The sequence below is a fragment of the Dromaius novaehollandiae genome, chromosome 2 (genome assembly GCF_036370855.1).
Source record: "Dromaius novaehollandiae isolate bDroNov1 chromosome 2, bDroNov1.hap1, whole genome shotgun sequence".
Lineage (NCBI taxonomy): Eukaryota > Metazoa > Chordata > Aves > Casuariiformes > Dromaiidae > Dromaius > Dromaius novaehollandiae.
Window position 1 is genome coordinate 27,791,782 of NC_088099.1, and position 20,282 is coordinate 27,812,063.

Sequence of the window (20,282 nt, forward strand, 5' to 3'; positions counted from 1 at the left end):
GTCTTTTTGAAATTAAAAAATTAAATGTTTTCACAAAACAGGGCACTAACTGTAAAATGCCAGTGACTACTTTGGTCTTTCTGTGAATAATGTAAAAACCTTATTTTACAGTTTCTTCTTAGCCTCAGTCTTGAATTCCTAAGAGAGTCTGAATTTCTCTGAACAAAGAACTGGTCAGGAAGGAACTGCTTAGCTAAGGAAATGTAGACAGCATATAGTAGCAATTTTAAAGTAGATGCAGCTTTGTGCTTAAACATCAGTGGCCTGATGAACATACAGCTCCTGAAAGAGAGAATATTACAAAAAAACAAAGCACAAATGTCAGCTAAAAATAGTATGATCCTTTGAGGTAAAACCCCAATAACTGTTGGTATGAGCTGCTACAGCAGAAGTCCCTTAAATTCTTCTCTATGCTGTAGTTGAATGAGGATTTATGCAAGGATCAAAAAAATCCTAGTATCTAAAAATGTCACTTGAGATAAATGATCAATCACCATCTATTGAAAAATAAGGAAACCTCAGTTCAAACCCTTTTTATGAAGCTTATACTTTTAAGAATTCAGTATAAATGAATGTCTCTAAAGTAACAGTCTCCCAGGACAGTATGTATTTAATCAACTTGTTAATTTTGAGAAGCTAAAAGGTAATCCTTGGTTTACGGGGTAGCTGGTTCTCTGATGAGCATTTTTACTCAAAAAGAATAAAGAGTGTAGAAGTTGTAAAAATAAATTGCATTGTGGCATCAAAAATACCATAAACAATTTTTAAAGCATATTTTCAAAGGGACTTAAAAGTTATTCCATATTTGCTGCAGCAGAATTTACTATTATTTAAAGACATTCATTTCTGCTTACAGTAGTTTGTAACAGTTTCTTAAAATCAGATGAATGAATGGACAGATTTTAAATGTTTTATTGCTTACATTTGTCAAATTTGTTAAATGTCTGGTAGAGGAACAGGAATCCAACTTTCACCATGAATAGTTCAGTTCTTTGCAAAAATAACCTTGCTCATTACACTTTTTTTAATCTCTAGAAAATGAATGCCTAATAAATCTGGAATATTATTTCTAAGCCTCACTATTTTGCACAAAATTTCATGCTTACATACTACTGCTTTTTGTGTGCAAATGTAAGGCAATTACATCATCCCATAGAACAGAGTCTGAAGTCTTTTGAACCTTTTGCTTATTTTGAAGTTTTGACTTCCCCATTAAAGTTCTCAGGAGAGATCACGAGATAGAAGAAAGTTTGATATTTATTAATACATATATTTGAAAGATTATTTTCTCAATGTAACAAATATAAAAAGTTATCGGTGTTTACAAATTCTCAAAAGTGTCCAAAGTACAAAAAGATACAATACATTAGTTATATGTAAGTGATTGTACTGTCTGGCACTGAAATCACTTAATACTGTGGGCATGCACAATATACACCAGAAAGACTCATGCATCAATCAGAACAGATAAGGAAATAAGACAATTACTGCTTTCTCTGATTACAAGTTCATTGCTTCTGTCAGTTTTCTTTCCTCAGGAATACCATTTACCTGTAAATAGATGAGAATTTATATAATCCATCAGTGGCAGAAGATGCTTCAACAGTACTGAAGTGTCAATTGGTAACATAGTACATAACTAGTATTTATTATTCCTTTTCAGTGACTACATTAGAATTATCAGCAGAAACAAGCTGTGGCTTTCCAGCTCTCCAAAACCAATATAAACAAAAATGGTAACAGTACCACCTGCACCAAAGGATGGCTTATGGGAAAAGCTTTGCTTGTTCCCTTTTGGGAAAGGAGACATCTGGGAAAAGATCATTTTCATTGTGAATTTATCTTTCTACTTGGAATCTGACAGACTTCATAGAGAATGTGAAACTCAAACTGGAAATGTGGTATACAGCGTTTTTTTTCTTTTGTATGAGAGCAATACCCTCTAACTTTTTTCATCTAGCAGGCCAAGATAGTTAGCATGAATTTTGCCAGTCTACAGAGAAACAGTTATAAAAAGAAAACTTAAATAATATATCTTTTCATATTATAATTCACTATGAATTTTCAGCATCATCATAAAAAATTAGGTGCAAGTTGTCATCTTTCATACAACCCTCTCCCAGTTATGTTTTAACTTTTCGAAATAGCCAAGCTAGTAAGTCTAGCTGCTGCATTTTTAAATAAGGTAACAAAATTCCATTATTTTTTTTTATTGGGGATTCAAATAATCACTGAAGAGGATATGGTTTATTAGCTTCTCTCTAGTCTTCAAATAAAATACTGCCTACTGAGGTTTTAAAAATGAAATATCCACTTACTCACTGTGTTGATTAATAGTAGTGCTATTAATTAGTGCTGTTATCATTGAGAATTCTCCATAGGAAAGGAAGAAAATTAAACAATAAATTTATAGTTTTATATTTTTTCCTGGCCTTAAGTGTCTTAGTTGTGTAAATTTCTTTTTTGAACAGACAAAATTAATTGCTAAGTTTATGCTGATGCTACTTAAAATCTTAAGGGTGCCTAAATTTTATTTGAAATCTAACAAACATCCTAAACTTCTGACAATACAATTTATATATTTCCATTTAGAAAATAAATTGTATCAGACACGTGCCATCATGTCATGGAAGTCCCTGCAACAACATATGTACATCTGAGTTATGAAGGAAAGTGTCACTGTAAACTAAGAAAATAGGAGGAACCGTTGTCCCAAATAAGTAAGTTTTTTCCCCATTTCTGAGAGCTTGTCACAGACAGTATCGGTGATGGCTATGAAAGACCAGATGCATGTTCCAGCTCATCCAGGCAAAATGAAAAGTAATGAACAGTAAAAGTTGCCTGAAGTACAATGTATTTAGAGCAAAATAACCATATCTACGTATGTACATGTGTGCACGTGCATGCATATGCACCTGTCTGACAGGTAGCACTGTGTCAATTCAACTCTGTCAAAAGCACTGCGCTACAAAAAAATGTACAAACAAGAAGCAAGTATTACGTTTCAATCCCCTGGAAATTATTAGAAGCTTTAGTAGCAACAAATACCAGTGTCAGATATTCTGAAACATCTGAAGTCATTACTTGTAGAAAATGAGTATTCACAATTTATGCCAAACATACACCTTTTTTATATATTATGGAACCAGAATTTGTTGGTGCCAGATAAAAACACATGAACAGAACACAGATCTAGCCAGAGCAACTAATTTATAGAATAATCATTTTAATATAGTTTGTTCTTGTTAATATATATGCTGATCTTTTTAAGGCAAAACAAAAACCTAAATATTTTATAAACTGAGAAGTAAGCTTTCAGGAATAAGGGGAATTTTTTCATATATTTTTGAAGTCTACGTGGAACTGCTTCTGCTTAGGAAGATGTAGAGTGATTTTACCAAAATACTGTACTTCAAAAAATATAGATTTTTTTTTTAATTGTACACAGGGAGACTTTTAAGAAATATTTCTACAAATGTCCTTCAGAACCACTTACAGGCAAAAAAAACATGCTAGCTTGTATTTTGTATCTATCTTTGGTAAGTGTCCTCACTGCCGTCTTCAACATACGTACTATAAAATCTACAGTACTACAAAATCACTCTCAGATTTTGCATCTTTTCCACTGCAGAACAGACTGGAATTCTCATAGTGAAGCATTCATGACAGAAGAGCTGAACTGTGTGACATTTTTATTAATCATACTGTGTAGAACTACCATCAGCTTAATATAAATGTGTTTTTAATTACCAGATAACAAAAAAGGACATGGGCAGAAGCATGTATTATATACTTGCCTCAAATCTTTGAAATGTTGTCATACGGAATTCTCCTTTAATCCCCGAAAGCAGTAATGAAGAAGAAGGATTTTGAATGAAAACAAGAGTTTCTTATGTAATGCCTAAGTTAAAACAAACCTTCCTCTCAGAGCTGTACTACAATACATATATTTCCACAGTTTTGCCTAAATACTTCTTTGAATACTCAAAAGCTATACTTTGGCTTCTACATTTTCCTAGTATGATCCTTATCCTCTTTCCTACATGACTAGTTTTTTTCTAAGAGGATGTGATTGATATTCTAACTAAAGAGAATAAATCCCAGCCTTTAACAATACTTTGATGGGGATCATTCACAACTTCAATCAGTATGTTATGGTTTGTGAAAAAGGCGCAAAAGTAATAACGAAGACAGTGGAAACCAGCAGTGTGGATATACTTGTTTTCCCCCCAAATTCCTGAATATCAACTGTTTATGTTTAGTACCAGCAAGAAAAAAGCTATTTCTTCAGGACCTTAGATAATATTGGCGGGAATGAGAAGATTTAATTTCCTAACAAGTTCTGCAGAACCCAAACAGTGTAACTGCCTTTCAGAATCTGGCTATAATTTGGCACTGTAACAGAAAATGATTTCTATGTTTCTAACTTTTAGCTTTACCAGATTCCAGTGGCTCACACTGAGGCCCACTGTAGCATTTTTCCTACTTCTCCAATAAATCTCATCCCAAATTTCCACCAATTTATCCAAAAAAAACCCTGGAAAAACAAGGCTGTAATACCCCATTTGTAAATGGTTTCCACTGCCCATATATGTTTTGTATATGTATGTGTTTTGGCTGGTGATTCCTGCCCACTGACCATTTGATTGGCACTGTAATATTTTTTAATACTGACCTGCAGTCTGCTGCTGTGGAATCTGAGTTTGATGTGGCAGGTTCCTACCAAAAAAAAAAAAAAAAAAAAAAAAATTAATGCTTCCATGCAAAGTCTGAAGTATATGACGCATAAAAATTCAATCGTTCTATTCCAAATAGTATTGTTTTTGCTTATGAAGCAATAGTCCATTTTTCCTAAGTAAAATACTATTGACAAAAGGTTAGATAAGTCAACAAAAGAAAGAAAAATAGTGTTAATGGATAGCTCCTATAATTTTACTTGTCGACCAGGTTCAAATATGTGAAAGGCCAGAGGGAGGCAACAGGAGTTATATGCTGGCCTCAGCTGTAATGCAAAACTCAGCTTCCATAAGTGAGAAATACAGAAAGGGTGACAATCTTTGAAACTTTATTGACTGTGGAATGAATGAATAGTCAACTAGTATCACACATCAGACCAGTTCAGTTATCACAGCAAAGTTACATTGTGTGCCCTTCTTAAGTGGCTATTTTAACAGGTACTAAATATTAAGGTTGTTTCTACAGAAAGGAATTAGAGGTTGGAATGCAGGTGAAGTGGTAGAGCTGTACGTGTAACTTCAGAAAGCCTTTGGCACAAGCTCTGGAACTTCTGTTACAAAAACACTTAAGAGGCTTGGCTTGCTTTGGAATTAATCAAGTGAATGAAGAGACACATATGCACAAGTGTTTTAAGTGTCAGGGTCCAGGTATATGAAGTAAAGATGGAAAGTATCATCTGGAAGTCTAATCCTGACTCTGTCATTTCTTAAATAAACTTTACGATGCAGTTGATATAAATACATGCTCACAATCAAAACCTGGAATTGTTTTTAAGTCAACACAAGCTGGTATTGTACTATTTGATTGTAATTCCTCGTGTTAAAATAAGTAAAAGATGTAATAAGGCCAAAATCAATAATCCTGATAGGTCCTTGTTTCTTTCAGTGTAACTTTTGACTTTATTTTAAAAATTGCTATTTTGAATAGAGAAGAAACTGTCTGTCAAAATACAGGGAAGAACACAAAAGCAGTTGTAAAATGGCTAATTTTTAAAGATTTACTTTCTGGCGAAGTTTTTGAGAGTTTTGCTTTAAAACAGCAGAGAAGAAAACACTTAGCACATTGTTTCAGGGCCAGCACTGACTTGACCCTAATTCCTTTCATACTGTAGCTACACCAGGAGGGTCGTGCCATTCCCTCTCATGCAGGCCTGTTGGCAGAGGAACAAGCTACGGGAGCTAGGGTCTTCGTGTGGCGCAGCACCGCACCAGCCGGCCAAGCTCACCCAGAGACCTTCCCCGAGAAACTGCTCTCAGACATCTCTCTGTCAGCAGAAGTCAGCGAATGTTTAGCTGAGCAAGAAATACAGTCTAATTCCAGCAATGCATATTTGAGTGTATTCAATTCATACAGCTACTGGCCTTATTTAATACTAAAGCACAAAAGTTGTATCTGAATCAGTGGGTCTGCAAAATAGGGTTAAAATGATTTAAACTGTTTATAAACGAGTTTTCTGATTAGCCAAAGAGCAAATAAGATGTTGCCTATCAATAAGAATACAGCATAAGGTACACTGGTTGCCGTAACTTCTCTGTTAACTTCTTAGTGTAACAAAAAAATACTTTTTATGATACAGTATGGTCAAAAGCAAGTATCTCTTGCTTTAAAAATAAACTTGGAGTCTGTTCTGATTTATTCTTAGCATTTAAGAATATCAGCAGGAGATCCTTAAACTGTGACATGACTGTGTCATATAGTCGTATCAAAATACAGTTAGACACATAAATTACCACAGTTAACAAAGGTGATCAGCATCTGACCCACAGAGATTGCAGAAACAATATAGAAAATAATTTCAACATGGCACAAAAAGAAACTATATTTTTCATTGCACCTTTTTCCTTACTAAGGACTTTAATCAATAATCTTGCCTCTTATCAAGTTCAGAATAATAAGTAGCAGTTATTATTCCTTTCTGTATAACATGCTCAAGATATGAAAATATTAAAGCAAACTATTTCCTTGCTATTGCTTTCTATCATCTACTTTTACTGAAAATTTCATATTATATAAAATTATTTCATTGGTAATATTACTGTGTTCTTCATAGCAAATGCCAGGTTTCTGAATAGTCTCTATTAATTTAGTCCAACTCCCTAATCATACCTTTGTAGGTGAAACAGGAGCCAATCAATGAAGAGAAAGGCAATGAAAAGAAATAAATTATTAAAAACAGTAGAACAAAAGCATCTCCTTCTTGAAACTGTATCAAATTCCTGGTTCTAAAGCACCAGCAGAGTGCAGCACAGAGATAACGCAGTTTTTAGGAAACTTCAGCAATTATGCTACCTATCTTTCCATTGTTCCTTTGAAGTATATAGCGTGATGGAGAGCAACAAGAAAAAGAGCAAAGTCTTTTCTATAAAAGCATTTCATAGAATGTAAAAATACTGTTGCATAAAAGTGTAGGTGTGGATAAGACTTAGTTACTTCCATGTAAGCCACTGTTTTGACATGCCCATACTCAAAAATATTTCTTAATATTTGTATATTGTATTTCAGTAGCAAAATACTATTTACCAAAGAATTGTTATCTATTGCTAACACCTACCAAGACTAATGGATTCTCTTGTCCTAATCTGCAGGATCTAGTTTTACAAATACATTATTATACTACACCTAGTAAAAGACAGAATGCAGTACCGTTACTTTTTGTTGTTGTTGTTGTTGTTTTAAACATCTTGACTGGTTATTAGTGATTTAATTATCAATACTGATTGTCCTTTCCAAAATCTGCATTGCCTTTCATGATATTTTCCTTTATACTTAAAAGACCGAAAAATGGAGCTGGCCAATTTTGTTTTTGCTTATAGGCAATTTGCTTCATTTTTCTGCCAAATGAATGCTTCCAAGAAACGGAGGAAATTAAGGAAGAAACACCAAATGTATGAGTGGTTTGACTTACTGGTGTTCTTCAAAAATACATATCTATATTAGAAGCATAACTATAAGATTGTCATTGCTGGAAGACAGAAAATTTAGTTTGAGAAAAAGATTAAAAACAATTGGTTCAAGTTTTTCATCAGAATGCTTTTTCAAAGGAAGAACTCCTTTTTGTAAAATCTGTATCACCTATATGAAATATTTTCAAACACTACCAATTTTTCAATCTAGAAAATGCACCCCCCTACTCCTTAGCGCTAGGGGTGAGGCACTCCTGTCAAAGCAAAAGCAATCCAGATCCTTCTGGAGCACATTTTAAAGAAGAACACCCTGGCTCTGCACCTTCCCTGCACCAGAGAGGTGGGAAGCCAGCGTGTTCAGGCCCCCCAGCTGCCTAGAGGCAGCTAGAAAGCAGGGGCTGTGCACCTTGGGTTTCCGATTCCTGCGGGCTAGTGGTGGTAGGGGGAGAAGAGTGAGCTGTGGAGCAGACACGTGTTCTCTGGCAGACCGTTTAGAAAGTTCCTGTCAATTTACCTCCTGTTTGAAAATGCAGGCAGAGCCAGCAAGTGCTCCAGATGAGCATGCGGCAAGGAGAAAAATACCAAAATACCCACAATAGAATGTTTCTGGAAATCTCATTAAAAGGTATGTTTTGCCTTTTTGTTCTTGTTACAATGAATGTTTTAACCAAAATAATGTTTCTCTCATCAGAAAGTAATTCAATTTTCCAGTCAGGTTTAGAAGAGGACTAGAGTACAGAGCAATGCAACCAGCAGCTAATATCTTTACATTTTGTAGTTGAAATTGGAAGGACATTCCAAGTAATAACTTGAACCCTGTGCTAATAGGATTCCCTGGACGAGGCTGCTTAATCGTATTAGCAGATTCTGAACAGGTAGTAAATAACAATCAATATTGGTAAGTTCCCTAACAGAGTCCTACTATCTGCTGTGGCACTTTGAAATGCCATTTTTCCCTGCTGGTGACTGCAGATCTGCATTCAGCTATGCCACCTTCCAGAGACCTGCTTCCACTTCCCTCACTCCTCAGCCTGTTTCCCCTTCCCATATGACTGGGACTGGGACAACGGAGAAGTACTGAACGTTTTGAGGAGGGTCACCAAGCACAAACAGAACACTTTTGGGAGGGATAGGGCTACAGACCTTATGAAATGGGAACGGATGATAGTGCCAGTCACTTCCCAGACCATCGTCTCAGATCTACTCAAATCCAGACAACACACCTAAGTCTTTCTAGAAATGTCTTTTTTTTCCTACAGCCCTACCAGCTTCTTTGAATTAGAACTGATGAGTCAGAGACAGAATTATATGAAAGTTCCTGACAAATGAACTCTAAGAAACAGGAATAAATATTTTTCTGGTTTCTGTTTTGGAGAGAAGCTGGCAGCAATGGAAATGGCTGAGAGTTCTGAACATTTTCCTTGGTAAGCTGTATTTATCATCTATGTAATGGAATATGTTCCTCTGTTCAACGTTAACATTTCAAATATAAACCCTTCATGACAGGTGCATGACTGAATACTTACAAAGTTTGGATTTTATGGGATGAGTGGTAGTTTTATACTAGGACTCCAAAGATAGGAGTTAAATGAGGCAGGATTTCTAAAACTGAACATTTTAATTGCTTCCTCTGTCAAAGGTAGTATTTTTTCAAAATATGCAGAAATGTAATTGTACCACAAAAAGTTTCTTGCCAAGTTTGGAGACTGACCTCCAGTCATTTAATTTTATAACAGAAGGCCTTTAATTCTGCTTGAAATGCAAACATCGAAGCAATCTTAAACTACAGAGTTATTACTGATACCCCTATAATAAACACATTCAGATAATAATCGTTAGAATCCACAGTTAAATTGTGTAATACAATGAATATAAGCATTAAAAAAAAATCTAAATACTTACTGCTGTGTTTGCATTAGTGGCATGCTAGTATTATCATAGTTGTCTGTATGAAGGGGCGGTACAATCTCACCAGTAACTGGGTGAAACACCGGAAGCGTTGAAAGAGGCCATGCTATCTCTCTATTTTTAGACATGTCACGAAGCTCTTTGGTTGATTTCTGTATAGCGCTGTGGTGGACCAACTGGATGCTATGTCAAAAGGAAATAAAACAGTAAATATATATTTTAAGTGCTCTATCTAAATGGGTAGACGATTATTGTTTTTCTTTAAAATACAAGGATTTTGATGCATGCTACCTACTCAATAGCGCAGCAATTACAGTAAATCTTCAGATTAGCATAGTTATGGTAATAAATAAAGGATTTATTTAACTTTGAAGGCAGTAACTTTCATTGGGTTTTGCTGTCTGGATGAAAATGTTGCATAGGATTCAAGACTGTACAACTTACTGCTAATATTCCATTTATTTGCTGCTGTTAAAATAAACATTTTGATAACTCCTGCTTCTCATGGTAGACTCATAAATATTCATAGAAGATTAATTTTATAACATTTTAATATTGCCACTGGATACCTTCCAGGACACTCTTTCCTCGGTTCACTGTCTTTTAAGATATAGACTAGGAAGTCCCATAACCAAGAGAATAAATTGCATATTAATATATTTATTCTAACAGAACTATTTTATGTTGAATTGATAGTTGTTAATTTCAAACCCTTTTTATTGTCATCTTCTATCCTTGCCAAGCCTCTGTTTTAAAAGCAGCTTTCACATTTATGAATTAAACCATGATTACAGAGAATGAAAGAAGATTATGACACACATGTATGAAGCATGACAAGCTACTGAGCATGAAAATTAAATGACAAAAGAAAAATAACAGGAAAGAAGACACTTACTCTGGTGTTTGCATGTTTCTCTTTTCCCTAAAAACAAAACAAAATTTATGAATTAAATAATAGCATTGATAGTTGGAACATTAAATCTATCTGATGATGAAAGTAGTACATGATGTGGAAATGCTGACAATGTTACTGCTAAATGCAACTTGGCAGCATTTGCAGCTGGGTTTATGACAAGGCCTTGATGAACGCACGTATAAAGATGTGATACTGATGACAGAGACACACACGCACAGAAATGAAAATGCAAGTTAAAGAACAAGCTTCCGGCTAAAATAAATTCTGTGGCAAAATGAAATTGTAGTTTGTGTAAGAAATGGCAGAAATTACGTTACTTGCTGCTTTCCTTTTATGTTATTCTCTTTTATAATACGTCTAAATTCAGTTCATATCCTCAACCAGATTTATTTTATTAAAGTTAGCATCTTAGAAATTACTTAATATTCTCCTAAATCAATGATCCTTTATTATTATTTATTTGTTTGGGGGGAGGGGTTTGGTGGGTATGTGGAAAATTTTAACCCTTTCAACTAGAACAATTAAAGTCCCCAGCCACTCTCTTGGAAATTACTATATGTGGTTAGATGAGAAACAGTTCATTGTTTGAATTAGATGTCTTTTGGCTTGGTTTAAAGTTTTCTATGAACTGAACAGAGTTCTTCTAACAATTAGTTTTCTATGCATTATAATCTTATAAAAATCTACAATTACTTATTAGCGTGTTAAAGTACTCACACTCCTTCCCGTCGGCAGCACATGATATAGGCAAGTATTAGAAAAAGCACCAGTGCTATTGCCGAGGGCACTGCCAATGTAATTAGGAAATCCGAATAATAGTCTCTGCTTTTCAGCGTATCAGAAGGTGGTTTGTATTCTCCACCATCAGGTAATATCCCCTCTCCACGGATCACTTCCTGAAAGGTGGAAACTTGTTTTGTATTGTCAACCTGATACCCGGAAGAAAGAAAAAAAAAAAAGACAATTATAAAATTAACAGGATGTAAAAAGAGAAAGCATTTAACCAACCATGAGATAGAAAAGAATCCATATTATACAACATCTCACAAATTCTATAAAATTGTGTCCAATCATTTTTTTTTAACCAATAAAACTCATACTGCTTTGAAAATGTCTGATCAATGTTATAGGTAATATTATAACACTGCTTTGATTTTACTTTATGTGATGCCTACCAGTGCTACTGTATATTTTACAGATTAATTTTAGGGATATCTTGCACAGATAGTATAAGAGTAAAAATTCAGCCCATTTTTACTGCAGCCTAGTTATTTGATACTGATTTCTTTTTGATGAATTCATCCATTTCTTACTGGTCTCCCTAAATAATAATAGTGCCTTCTCTTGTATGAAGTTGTTAGAGATGAAGAGCAGAGCACCTACAAAGTGTCCTCCAGTTCCTGTCCTACCAAAACAGCAAGAGACATTAGCTGAGCTAATGGTACTGACCAGCTCTGTTGCCTCCTGCCAGCCACCCGATGCAGGAAGCACTGCCCCAAGAGACGTGATATCATTTAGTTGATCAGATCCAGAGTTCCAAGGTTCTTCCACTTCCAAATTCAACTGACCTCTAGAAGGCTGCACTCCTGGACATGAGTAATTTTTTTAACATCTGTATCTTGCTCCCAGAAATACAACTTTCTTTTTTGTTATTGATTTTCACATTGCATTTAACTAACTGACTGCCTTTCCTACATGACTTTCAAATTTTACATCTTCATTTTCTTGTTATCTTCAGTTAGATATTCCTGGTAGATTTGACCAACGTTATTTTTAAAACTCTCTCCAGATCATTAATGAAAATAAATTGTATTTGTCTATGCGCTTGACCTTTTGCCTGAACTTTGAGAAATCTCGCAACTGATAGTTATTTTTCCATAATTTACACTTTAATTCATGCACTGGTGCATTAGAACTTATGCAGTGGTTGAAAATGGAATACTAGAAAGAATACTTTGCTGAGCTTCAAATACCTCTATTTTTAAATACAAGATGGTTTAACAAAAAATAATTTCTGTATTCTCCACTTAAGTGCTGAAGTATATTTTAGGTTAGATACACTGAATTCCACTTGGCTACCTAGTGGAATCTCAAGCCTTAAGTATATGCACAAGAAAGATTTAGGCATCTACTAATGTGACTGACAAAAGCTCATACACAGAGTGAGAATAAGCTATCCGACGACAGCACTAAGTATATTGTTGCACTTCTTTTCAGGATTTGGGACCCACAAACCTAAATCCACTCATTGATTTAGGTGTTAACTGCCAAAGTCACCTCATAAAAAGTGAGAGGAAGTGGATACGGTGGTTTTATTTTCACTCACTGGTCTCTGTCGTGGTTACAGGAAATGGAGCTTTCTCCCTCCCAGTCCACAGATCTCATGGGACTCCCTGCCCCTTGTTTTGCCTTATGAAAAGCAGACTGTGGTTACATGGAGGGAAGCTTGGCTCCATTTTCCCTTTTATCCACCAGCTTACAGCATGCAGCAATGATGCTGTTGGCAGCCGTAAACACCCCGGAGACTGTTTAAATTCAGTTATTACGGCAGGCTGCCAAAACAAGTGCCGAGTTCAAGAAGGGAGATGATTGTGTTCTAGACTGCTAAACTGCAAGAAAAACTACACTCCTCTTAGACAGTCTGTTCCTGCTATGCATCCCAGAGTGATCTCTGCCTTCCTCAAAACATGACATTGCTGCTTCATTAGTTTATGAGATACTCTTACTGTCAGACTCTTTTTTTTGGAGAGGTACTTCTAACCAGTTGCTCCTGATTCTGCATGTGTATAGTATATCTTGCATTAGCGTACTATTCCTCCACTTCTCCTTTTGAAATTCATAATGTTTGCTAAGGCTATTTCTCAAATTTCTCAAGACTTTTCTGAATTCTGATCCTGTCCTTCAATGTACTTCCTTTCCGTTTCATGGGATCTTCAAATTTAATTTAATAAGCACATTCCATCACCCAGTTTATCAAGGAAGAATGGCAGGGAATTATTAATAATTCTGCTTTGATTATGGCTATCCAACCAGTTTCGCACTATGTCCATGGTAGTTTTATCTAGACCATGTTTCTCAAGCTTATGAGACATTATGAAAAGACTGTACCAAAAAAGAAATGATATCTACTGCTGCTTCCCTACTCCTGTCTTGTAGAAGGAAATCTATGCCTTGACATAATTTGTTCTTGACAAAGGCTGACTGCCACTCAGCCTTCTATTATTTTTCAGGTGCTTGCAAATATTTTTGTGTGCATTGTTTTCAATTTCTTAACAGAAAAGCAATAAACAGTAAATAATCTGGATATTCTTTCAAAAACAAGTATCATTTTCTAGCTTTCAAAGAGCTTTCCTAATTCGTAATGTATGAAAAGAAAGAGTTGGAGGTTACCTAATGGACTGTATACAGGAATATCAATTTTGATATTCCACACTTTTTTACATTATGTAAAAACCTGTCATCAGATCTCCCCTTCACTTGCCTCTTGGGTAATACCTGAACAATCATCTAAGAAGTTTATTTTATGTACCTTCACCATCTTTGTTCAAAGTTATCTGCAATGGTCTCTCTCAGTAGTATATCAGTTCCTGATTTTCCTAGTCAAAACTACACAAAAATAAACTCTAAAAGCTTCTTTGTGAATTATACTCCTTCCACAGTAAATAGTCTTGTTTTCAGTTATTTTTTCTTGTATTTGACTGACTTGAGAAGAATGTTCCTATTTATTTTGATATCACTAGTCAACAAAATTTGCTTTTCTTTTTTCTCCTTCCTTTTTAATGTGAAATACATTTTAGACAATTTTCAGAAAGACTTTTAACAACACAGAAATACTATTTAACTGCTCAGTTCTGTAGACTCAATATTTGAGAAAATATGTATGTGTATGTACTCTTCAAGAAACCAAGTACAATAAGCAGTATTAGCACATTGAATGAATTAACTACACTTACCTAAATAATTCTCACACTACTTTTAGCTCTGTAAGCCCTAGAGTTCTTTAGCCATTTATATCAATTATCACTAGTGAAAATGAATGTGGTGGTTTCACTGTTGGCCAGTTCTAGTAGAATTCAGCCCACATAGCAAAATCCTTTCACAATCTGAACAGTCTCTGCTAAATGGAGAACAATGTCTGATCAGTCACAATGAAGTGGAATTTGGCAGAATTGTTTTGGGTGGGCTGGCAAAACTCTTACATAAATAATGTCTGGCACGAGATAATGTATTTCTGCAAACATCATTTTCGTACAATAATAAAATAACTCACCAAAGAGATTTTACACCAGTCAATATGGAATTGAGTACGAAATTTTTTATCACAGGTGATTAAAGGTTCCATTTCTTGACTGCATCTCAGCTGATTTTGTGGGTTTTCAACTTCTCGCAAGCACGAAGAGAAAGGAACATCTGCACCGACCATAACATACACACTGCAGAAAGAGAGGAGTGACAGACCATCAGGATAACCTCTCACAAATGCCCAAGGGACAGTGATGTACTCTTCCAAAGATTATTACTGTTCACAGTAATAGTCAGGTATGTTTTAAAGACTAAAACTTTTCCTCCTTCTTGATAGCATACCTCATCTAAACACAGGAATCAAATGGATTTGTCTAGCTACTTATTAGAACTCACTGTGGCTGCATAACATAAAGTTTGCTTAACATCAGAGTTGCCAATTTCTAGAAAGTCATAGAGCTCCAAGTGTAGGTTCCTCGCATAAAAAGTCAGTATTACGTTTGAAAATCATGTCAAAAGAGCAAGATTTTATCAGTTTTACTCAGCACAGTATTTTTAAAGCATCTCTTCCCAGGTTTTCACAAAAAATTATGATGACTAATATTTCTAAACCTAATATGAACCATCCAGAGTCTCCAGTCTCTCCTGAAAGATTCTACACTGTAACTATGCATTGCCAAAAAAATTTGCAGAATACTGAAAGCTGAATGTAAACAAAATACTTAATTTCTCATTATCATAATTAAATAATAAATAAAATAAGGGCTATTAAACTGATTGTATTACTCATTTTCATACTTAAATATGTACGATGCTGCTGCAAAAGAGACAGTCTGCTGCAGCAGGTAATACTGTATCAATGAATCCTGAAACAGAAATCAGGTCCTGGTTGCCATTTGGTATATGAGGCATTATCTGACTAAATGCTTGAACAAAATTCAGATATAAATGTGCTTAGCCACTTAGTATGGTGCTTGTAGTACAGGGTATTCATTGGCAAAGTTTTTTTCCCTCTTTAGATGATCTGTTCAGAAACATCAGATGCACAAAAGGGCTTTGAAAGAATAGTCTTCTCTGCACAGCCTTCCACACACATCTTGGATTTAGAACTCCCAACACTTTCCTTAGCTATTATTTGACCCATAAATATCTAAAAAAATCACTGGACACCTTTATTTTTCCTAGGGAAAAGCACTATCATAACCATATTTTGAAAAGACTGAATCCTAATTAGTTTCACAATGAAGTCTCATATTTCAGAACAGAATTAGTGGTTTTGAATCACAATTCGAAATACGGGATTCCTGCAGTTTACGTTCAGTAATATAAATTCCCCAGACGTCTCAGCTTATCACTTCCAACTGTCCACAGTGGTCTTGAAGCACATAACTAGGGATCACACACTGCACTAAGAGTACAACTACAAATGACATTGCTGAATGCTAAATCCTCTTAGAAATCTGAGTGACTTTGTAACCTATGTTCTGTCACACCCTGTTTCAAAATCTTGAGTTTTGTGAATTGAGTACTGCTGAATATTCGAAAGTACACCAAACAATTGCTCAGAGGTAAGACTGGAATTACAAAATAAATGTATTTACCTACAAACTGTTTTGTAATTAATGATAATTATTAGGATTGGATTGTAAAATTAAGGTATAGGAACTGTAGCTTGTTGAAATGATACGTAACACAACAAACTCATGGTATAATAATAATCAGTGCACTTACAATATCTAATAACAACCTGCATTTCAAAATACAAAACAGTAATTGCAAAGTTTCTAGAAAGCCTGGAAAAGTATTAAGCATTTCAGTAAGACTTCATTTGAACTAACAGAAAGACAAAAATAAAAATATTAGATTAACATATGCTTACCCCTCTTTCATGTCATTAATAGGAAGCGGAACTCTCCCTCCCCTGTCTAGTGCTGAAGTAATGTTTATAGCATTCAAGCGCTCTGGCTGCCATACGTTTTTCACCGCTCCAAGAAAGTCTCCAAGAACTTCACTTGCTAACATTTCTTCTACATTCATATTCCTTATGAAGAACTCTGCTTGATACGGTAAAGGAAAATCTAGTTGCAAAGAAGAAAGAGTTTTGCCTTTAACAAAGACTTCAAAACAAAGTATTTAAATTAACAGTTAATTCAATACCACCTTAAGATTGATATCCCTTTCCAAAAACCTTTTTATTTAAATTAGCTCACTTTGAACCTAATCTAATCATGTTTGTTTAATTAAACATTGTTAGTACCATTAGCTATTACTTAAGCTGAAAGCCATTGGCAATTTATGAAGCAACTGGCGGATGAGGAAGGGAACTGGAGAATGAGATTCTCAGCTGGTTTAATCTTCATTAAACAGATAAAATTACATTCATGCTAATCTTGGGGTCAAAACTGTGACCTGCAGTGGCAACAGATTCCAACTTGCAACGATCTAGACATTGATCTGAGAGACTGCAACGATGCAAATTCAAAACGCTGCAATTTCAGGTTGAACCTGAAGATGACAACATACTCCCCTGAAAAATTCACATTAGCTTCCTAAGTGAATTACTTACTTGATCATGCAAATCCAACATTCAGAAATTGTTCCCATTGAACAAGCAAAACAGTGCGCTACATTTTCAGACATACCAATGCTTTAGTGTTCATAAACTGCCATACTTGCTTTCAGATACGAACTATGAGTCATTTGCTATCTGTTTAACAGAGAAACAACTTATAAAATGAAGTGCAACTGATATAGACTACCTGATCTAATACCCTACAGTGAAGCAGTCTAAGAATAGTTGTTTTGTGGCATGTCTACACACAAATCAAGGTTTGGCTGTGATGTTTATAGTCCTACACAAAGCTAGCAGTAAAGCTGCAGCAGCACAAACTTCACTGCATGGGTTCTCTGCGGGTTTTTATAGTTCCGATAGGCTCACACAACCACATCATAGGTACTACTGTTCCCCCCCCCCCCCCCCAGGCTAGCAAGCTAATTAGGATACGCTATGGGCTCAGCAGCACACAATATAAGTTTGTTGCCACCAAAAGACGGACTCCCCCCTCTCTCTGGCCAAGCCCCTCTGCTTCCTGTACTAGCCCCACTATTTGCTTGACTCTTCACTGAGCTGGTTTAAGTCACTAAAATAGCAGAAAACTGTTCACTTTATTGCTGAGGTGTTTTTTGCTGCTTTATTGAATAAATCTGGCTCACTGAGAGGTGTAATGAGCGCCAAAGCCAACAAAATGTGAGGGAATTAAGCACGCGAAAGAAGAAGGATTTGAGATAGGGAGGCAGGACTTCCACATCTTAAGAAGCAGTAGTGAGGTGTTACATCTGTTCATTGCTTCTCATTAAGGCCTTTGCGTGGGCTCACTTAATTCCATAGTTTTATTTACCATACAGATATAATCTTTGTATTAGTGCACTACTGTATAGCAGAGATCCAAATTTCGCACAAAGAATTTTCTTCTCTTTATGAATTAAAAGTAAAGTAAGTACTTAAATGGTACTTTTAGACTTGACTGTTGAGTATTTTACCTATGCTGCTATATATTGTAATGCATTCAGAAGATGTACTGGGGACTGAAGATTTCCCTAAGTAAATTCTGTTTCATTCATGAATTTTATCCACTTTTCTTGGAAATACTACTTAATATTTTCACTTTGTTTCTTTTTTTCCTACGTGTAAAGTTTAGTATATGACGAGATTAACAGCTTTTTGTGATAAAACAAATATTAGTCAAATACAGATTGTCTAAACACTTAAAATAACTCTATCAATTTCAAAGGTACTTCCTCTACAAAAATCATGAGGAAAAAAACAATGCAAGTAAAAAGTAGTTCATTAGAATGTTTTAGAATGTATTTACTATTAGCAATATATACAAAGAAATACACAGGTATGCATATATACCTATACAATATACACAGAGCAGTTAAAACAGAAAGCATACCATGGTATGTCATACCCCTACTTCGAACATTAAAAAAAATGTACTTTCCATTAAGAAGAAATAGTATGTATTTAGTTCCAGCCGTATACTGTAAATGTTATCAACAGAATTAATTTTGAGGACACAAACTATTGAGATTTATTTTTTAAAGGAAACCTCCATGTAAGTCATAACCTGTTGTTTTCCAAATCGGCCCATGATATGGAATGATACTTACAAATTTAGCTTCATAATGTAATTTAGCAAAACATGCACTGCCTTCCAGGCTTATTATGGGGAAAGAAAATTTTCTCTTTTGGTGATCTATCAGATACTGTCTTCTGTGCATTGTAGGAATATAGCAAAAAAAGAGTAGAAAAATTAACAAGGAATAATCAAGAGAAAAGTCTGCATGTTTCTCTGAAAATTTAGAGAATCACAGCTTAAACCTGAAGGCCAGGAGTATTTTATTTCTGTTTCAGCAATGTCCTTAGACATGCACCTAACATTATGCAATGCATAATTCCATTACAGTTTATGTAGTTACCTGTAAGCATAAAATGAAGTACGTATTTACACGCGTTGCTAGATCGAGGCCAAAATACTATCCCTTCAAAAAATTGGCCATTAAGAAGATTTTTAAAAGAGAGAAATGTAAGTGCTTGTTGGTAACTGTTTTTCATCAGTGGGAAACATACCTTACAATTTTAAGTACAGCATCTAAGGTTTATACAATATGGTATTTATATGAATGAGAGACAACCAGAATTTGTGAAAAAAATTATTTCTACCAAAACAAATATAATTTTATGCAACCATTCCCCCCTATTTTTATATATTTCAATCATTTTTAAAGGTCCATTTAAGTTAATCAAAATATTTTGTCTCTTCTTCATGACTTTTGCAAGTTATTTTAAAAATTAAAACAAAGAATACTTCAAATTTAGTTTTGAAAAATGCTGTTTCAAAACAAACAAACTATTTTTCTCCAGACTTAACGTGGGGCTTGTGTCATATCTGATGAACAGTTTCAGCTGAAAAAAATATTTCACTGACACATTCTCCAGAAGAAGGTATACCTGCTAATATTATATGAATATTGAAAAAGTAGAAAACATGCTATCAGAAAATTAGAATACAGCATTTTAACTGCAAGATTCCTGTGGAAAGTCTGTAACAGGTAAAATAAATATCTAATAGCAAGTAAATTGCCCACCAGCCCATTTTAAACCATTCTGCTAGTGGCTTTCCTATCTTGTGTGTCTTGTTTGCATACCTATGGAATACCCAGCTGTTGCACAGTTTAATTCTTACACTCCTGTCTTCTGATTCAAATCCACTGTATCGAATAATGTCAGCAGCACCATATGTCAGCACCAGTACCACTGTGGCTCAAGATTTATGACAATGTAAGAGAAATGTAGTGTTTGGATAATTTAGTCAGAATTGTTCTTAGATGTCAAAAGAAAGAGTCATTACAAATGGTATGATACACAGGGCAAGCTGAATCTTTAAGGTCAGTGCTGTCCTGAAGCATTTTATATTATGAAACTCATTCTCTCATAAAGACATTAAAAATGCATAATGGTGCCTTATGATACCATTTCAGAATACCAGCTCTGCTGATGATGACATTTTTGG

General features: G+C 34.9%; 2 protein-coding genes across 6 annotated transcripts in view; one reads left to right on the top strand and one right to left on the bottom strand.

Annotated features, from left to right (window-relative positions):
• The window catches only part of CASD1 (CAS1 domain containing 1), a 40,860-nt gene extending 38,959 nt beyond the window's left edge, over positions 1 to 1,901 (top strand). Inside the window, exon 20 of the transcript XR_010387595.1 lies at positions 1,664 to 1,901. The gene's annotated coding sequence lies outside the window, so the exon portion shown is untranslated. The remainder of the gene's footprint in view (positions 1 to 1,663) is intronic.
• SGCE (sarcoglycan epsilon) overlaps positions 1,240 to 20,282 on the bottom strand; it is a 39,946-nt gene continuing 20,903 nt past the window's right edge. For 4 of the 5 annotated variants that reach the window (XM_064506090.1, XM_064506088.1, XM_064506089.1 and 1 more), the window contains 8 exons: positions 16,586 to 16,784; positions 14,735 to 14,897; positions 11,182 to 11,393; positions 10,444 to 10,470; positions 9,543 to 9,731; positions 4,676 to 4,719; positions 3,798 to 3,832; positions 1,240 to 1,551 (listed from right to left, as the gene is read on the bottom strand). In XM_064506090.1, coding sequence (XP_064362160.1) covers positions 1,501 to 1,551; positions 3,798 to 3,832; positions 4,676 to 4,719; positions 9,543 to 9,731; positions 10,444 to 10,470; positions 11,182 to 11,393; positions 14,735 to 14,897; positions 16,586 to 16,784 — 920 coding nt within the window. In that variant the 3' untranslated portion in view covers positions 1,240 to 1,500. The remainder of the gene's footprint in view (positions 1,552 to 3,797; positions 3,833 to 4,675; positions 4,720 to 9,542; positions 9,732 to 10,443; positions 10,471 to 11,181; positions 11,394 to 14,734; positions 14,898 to 16,585; positions 16,785 to 20,282) is intronic. The other variant, XM_064506087.1, reaches the window with a different exon arrangement.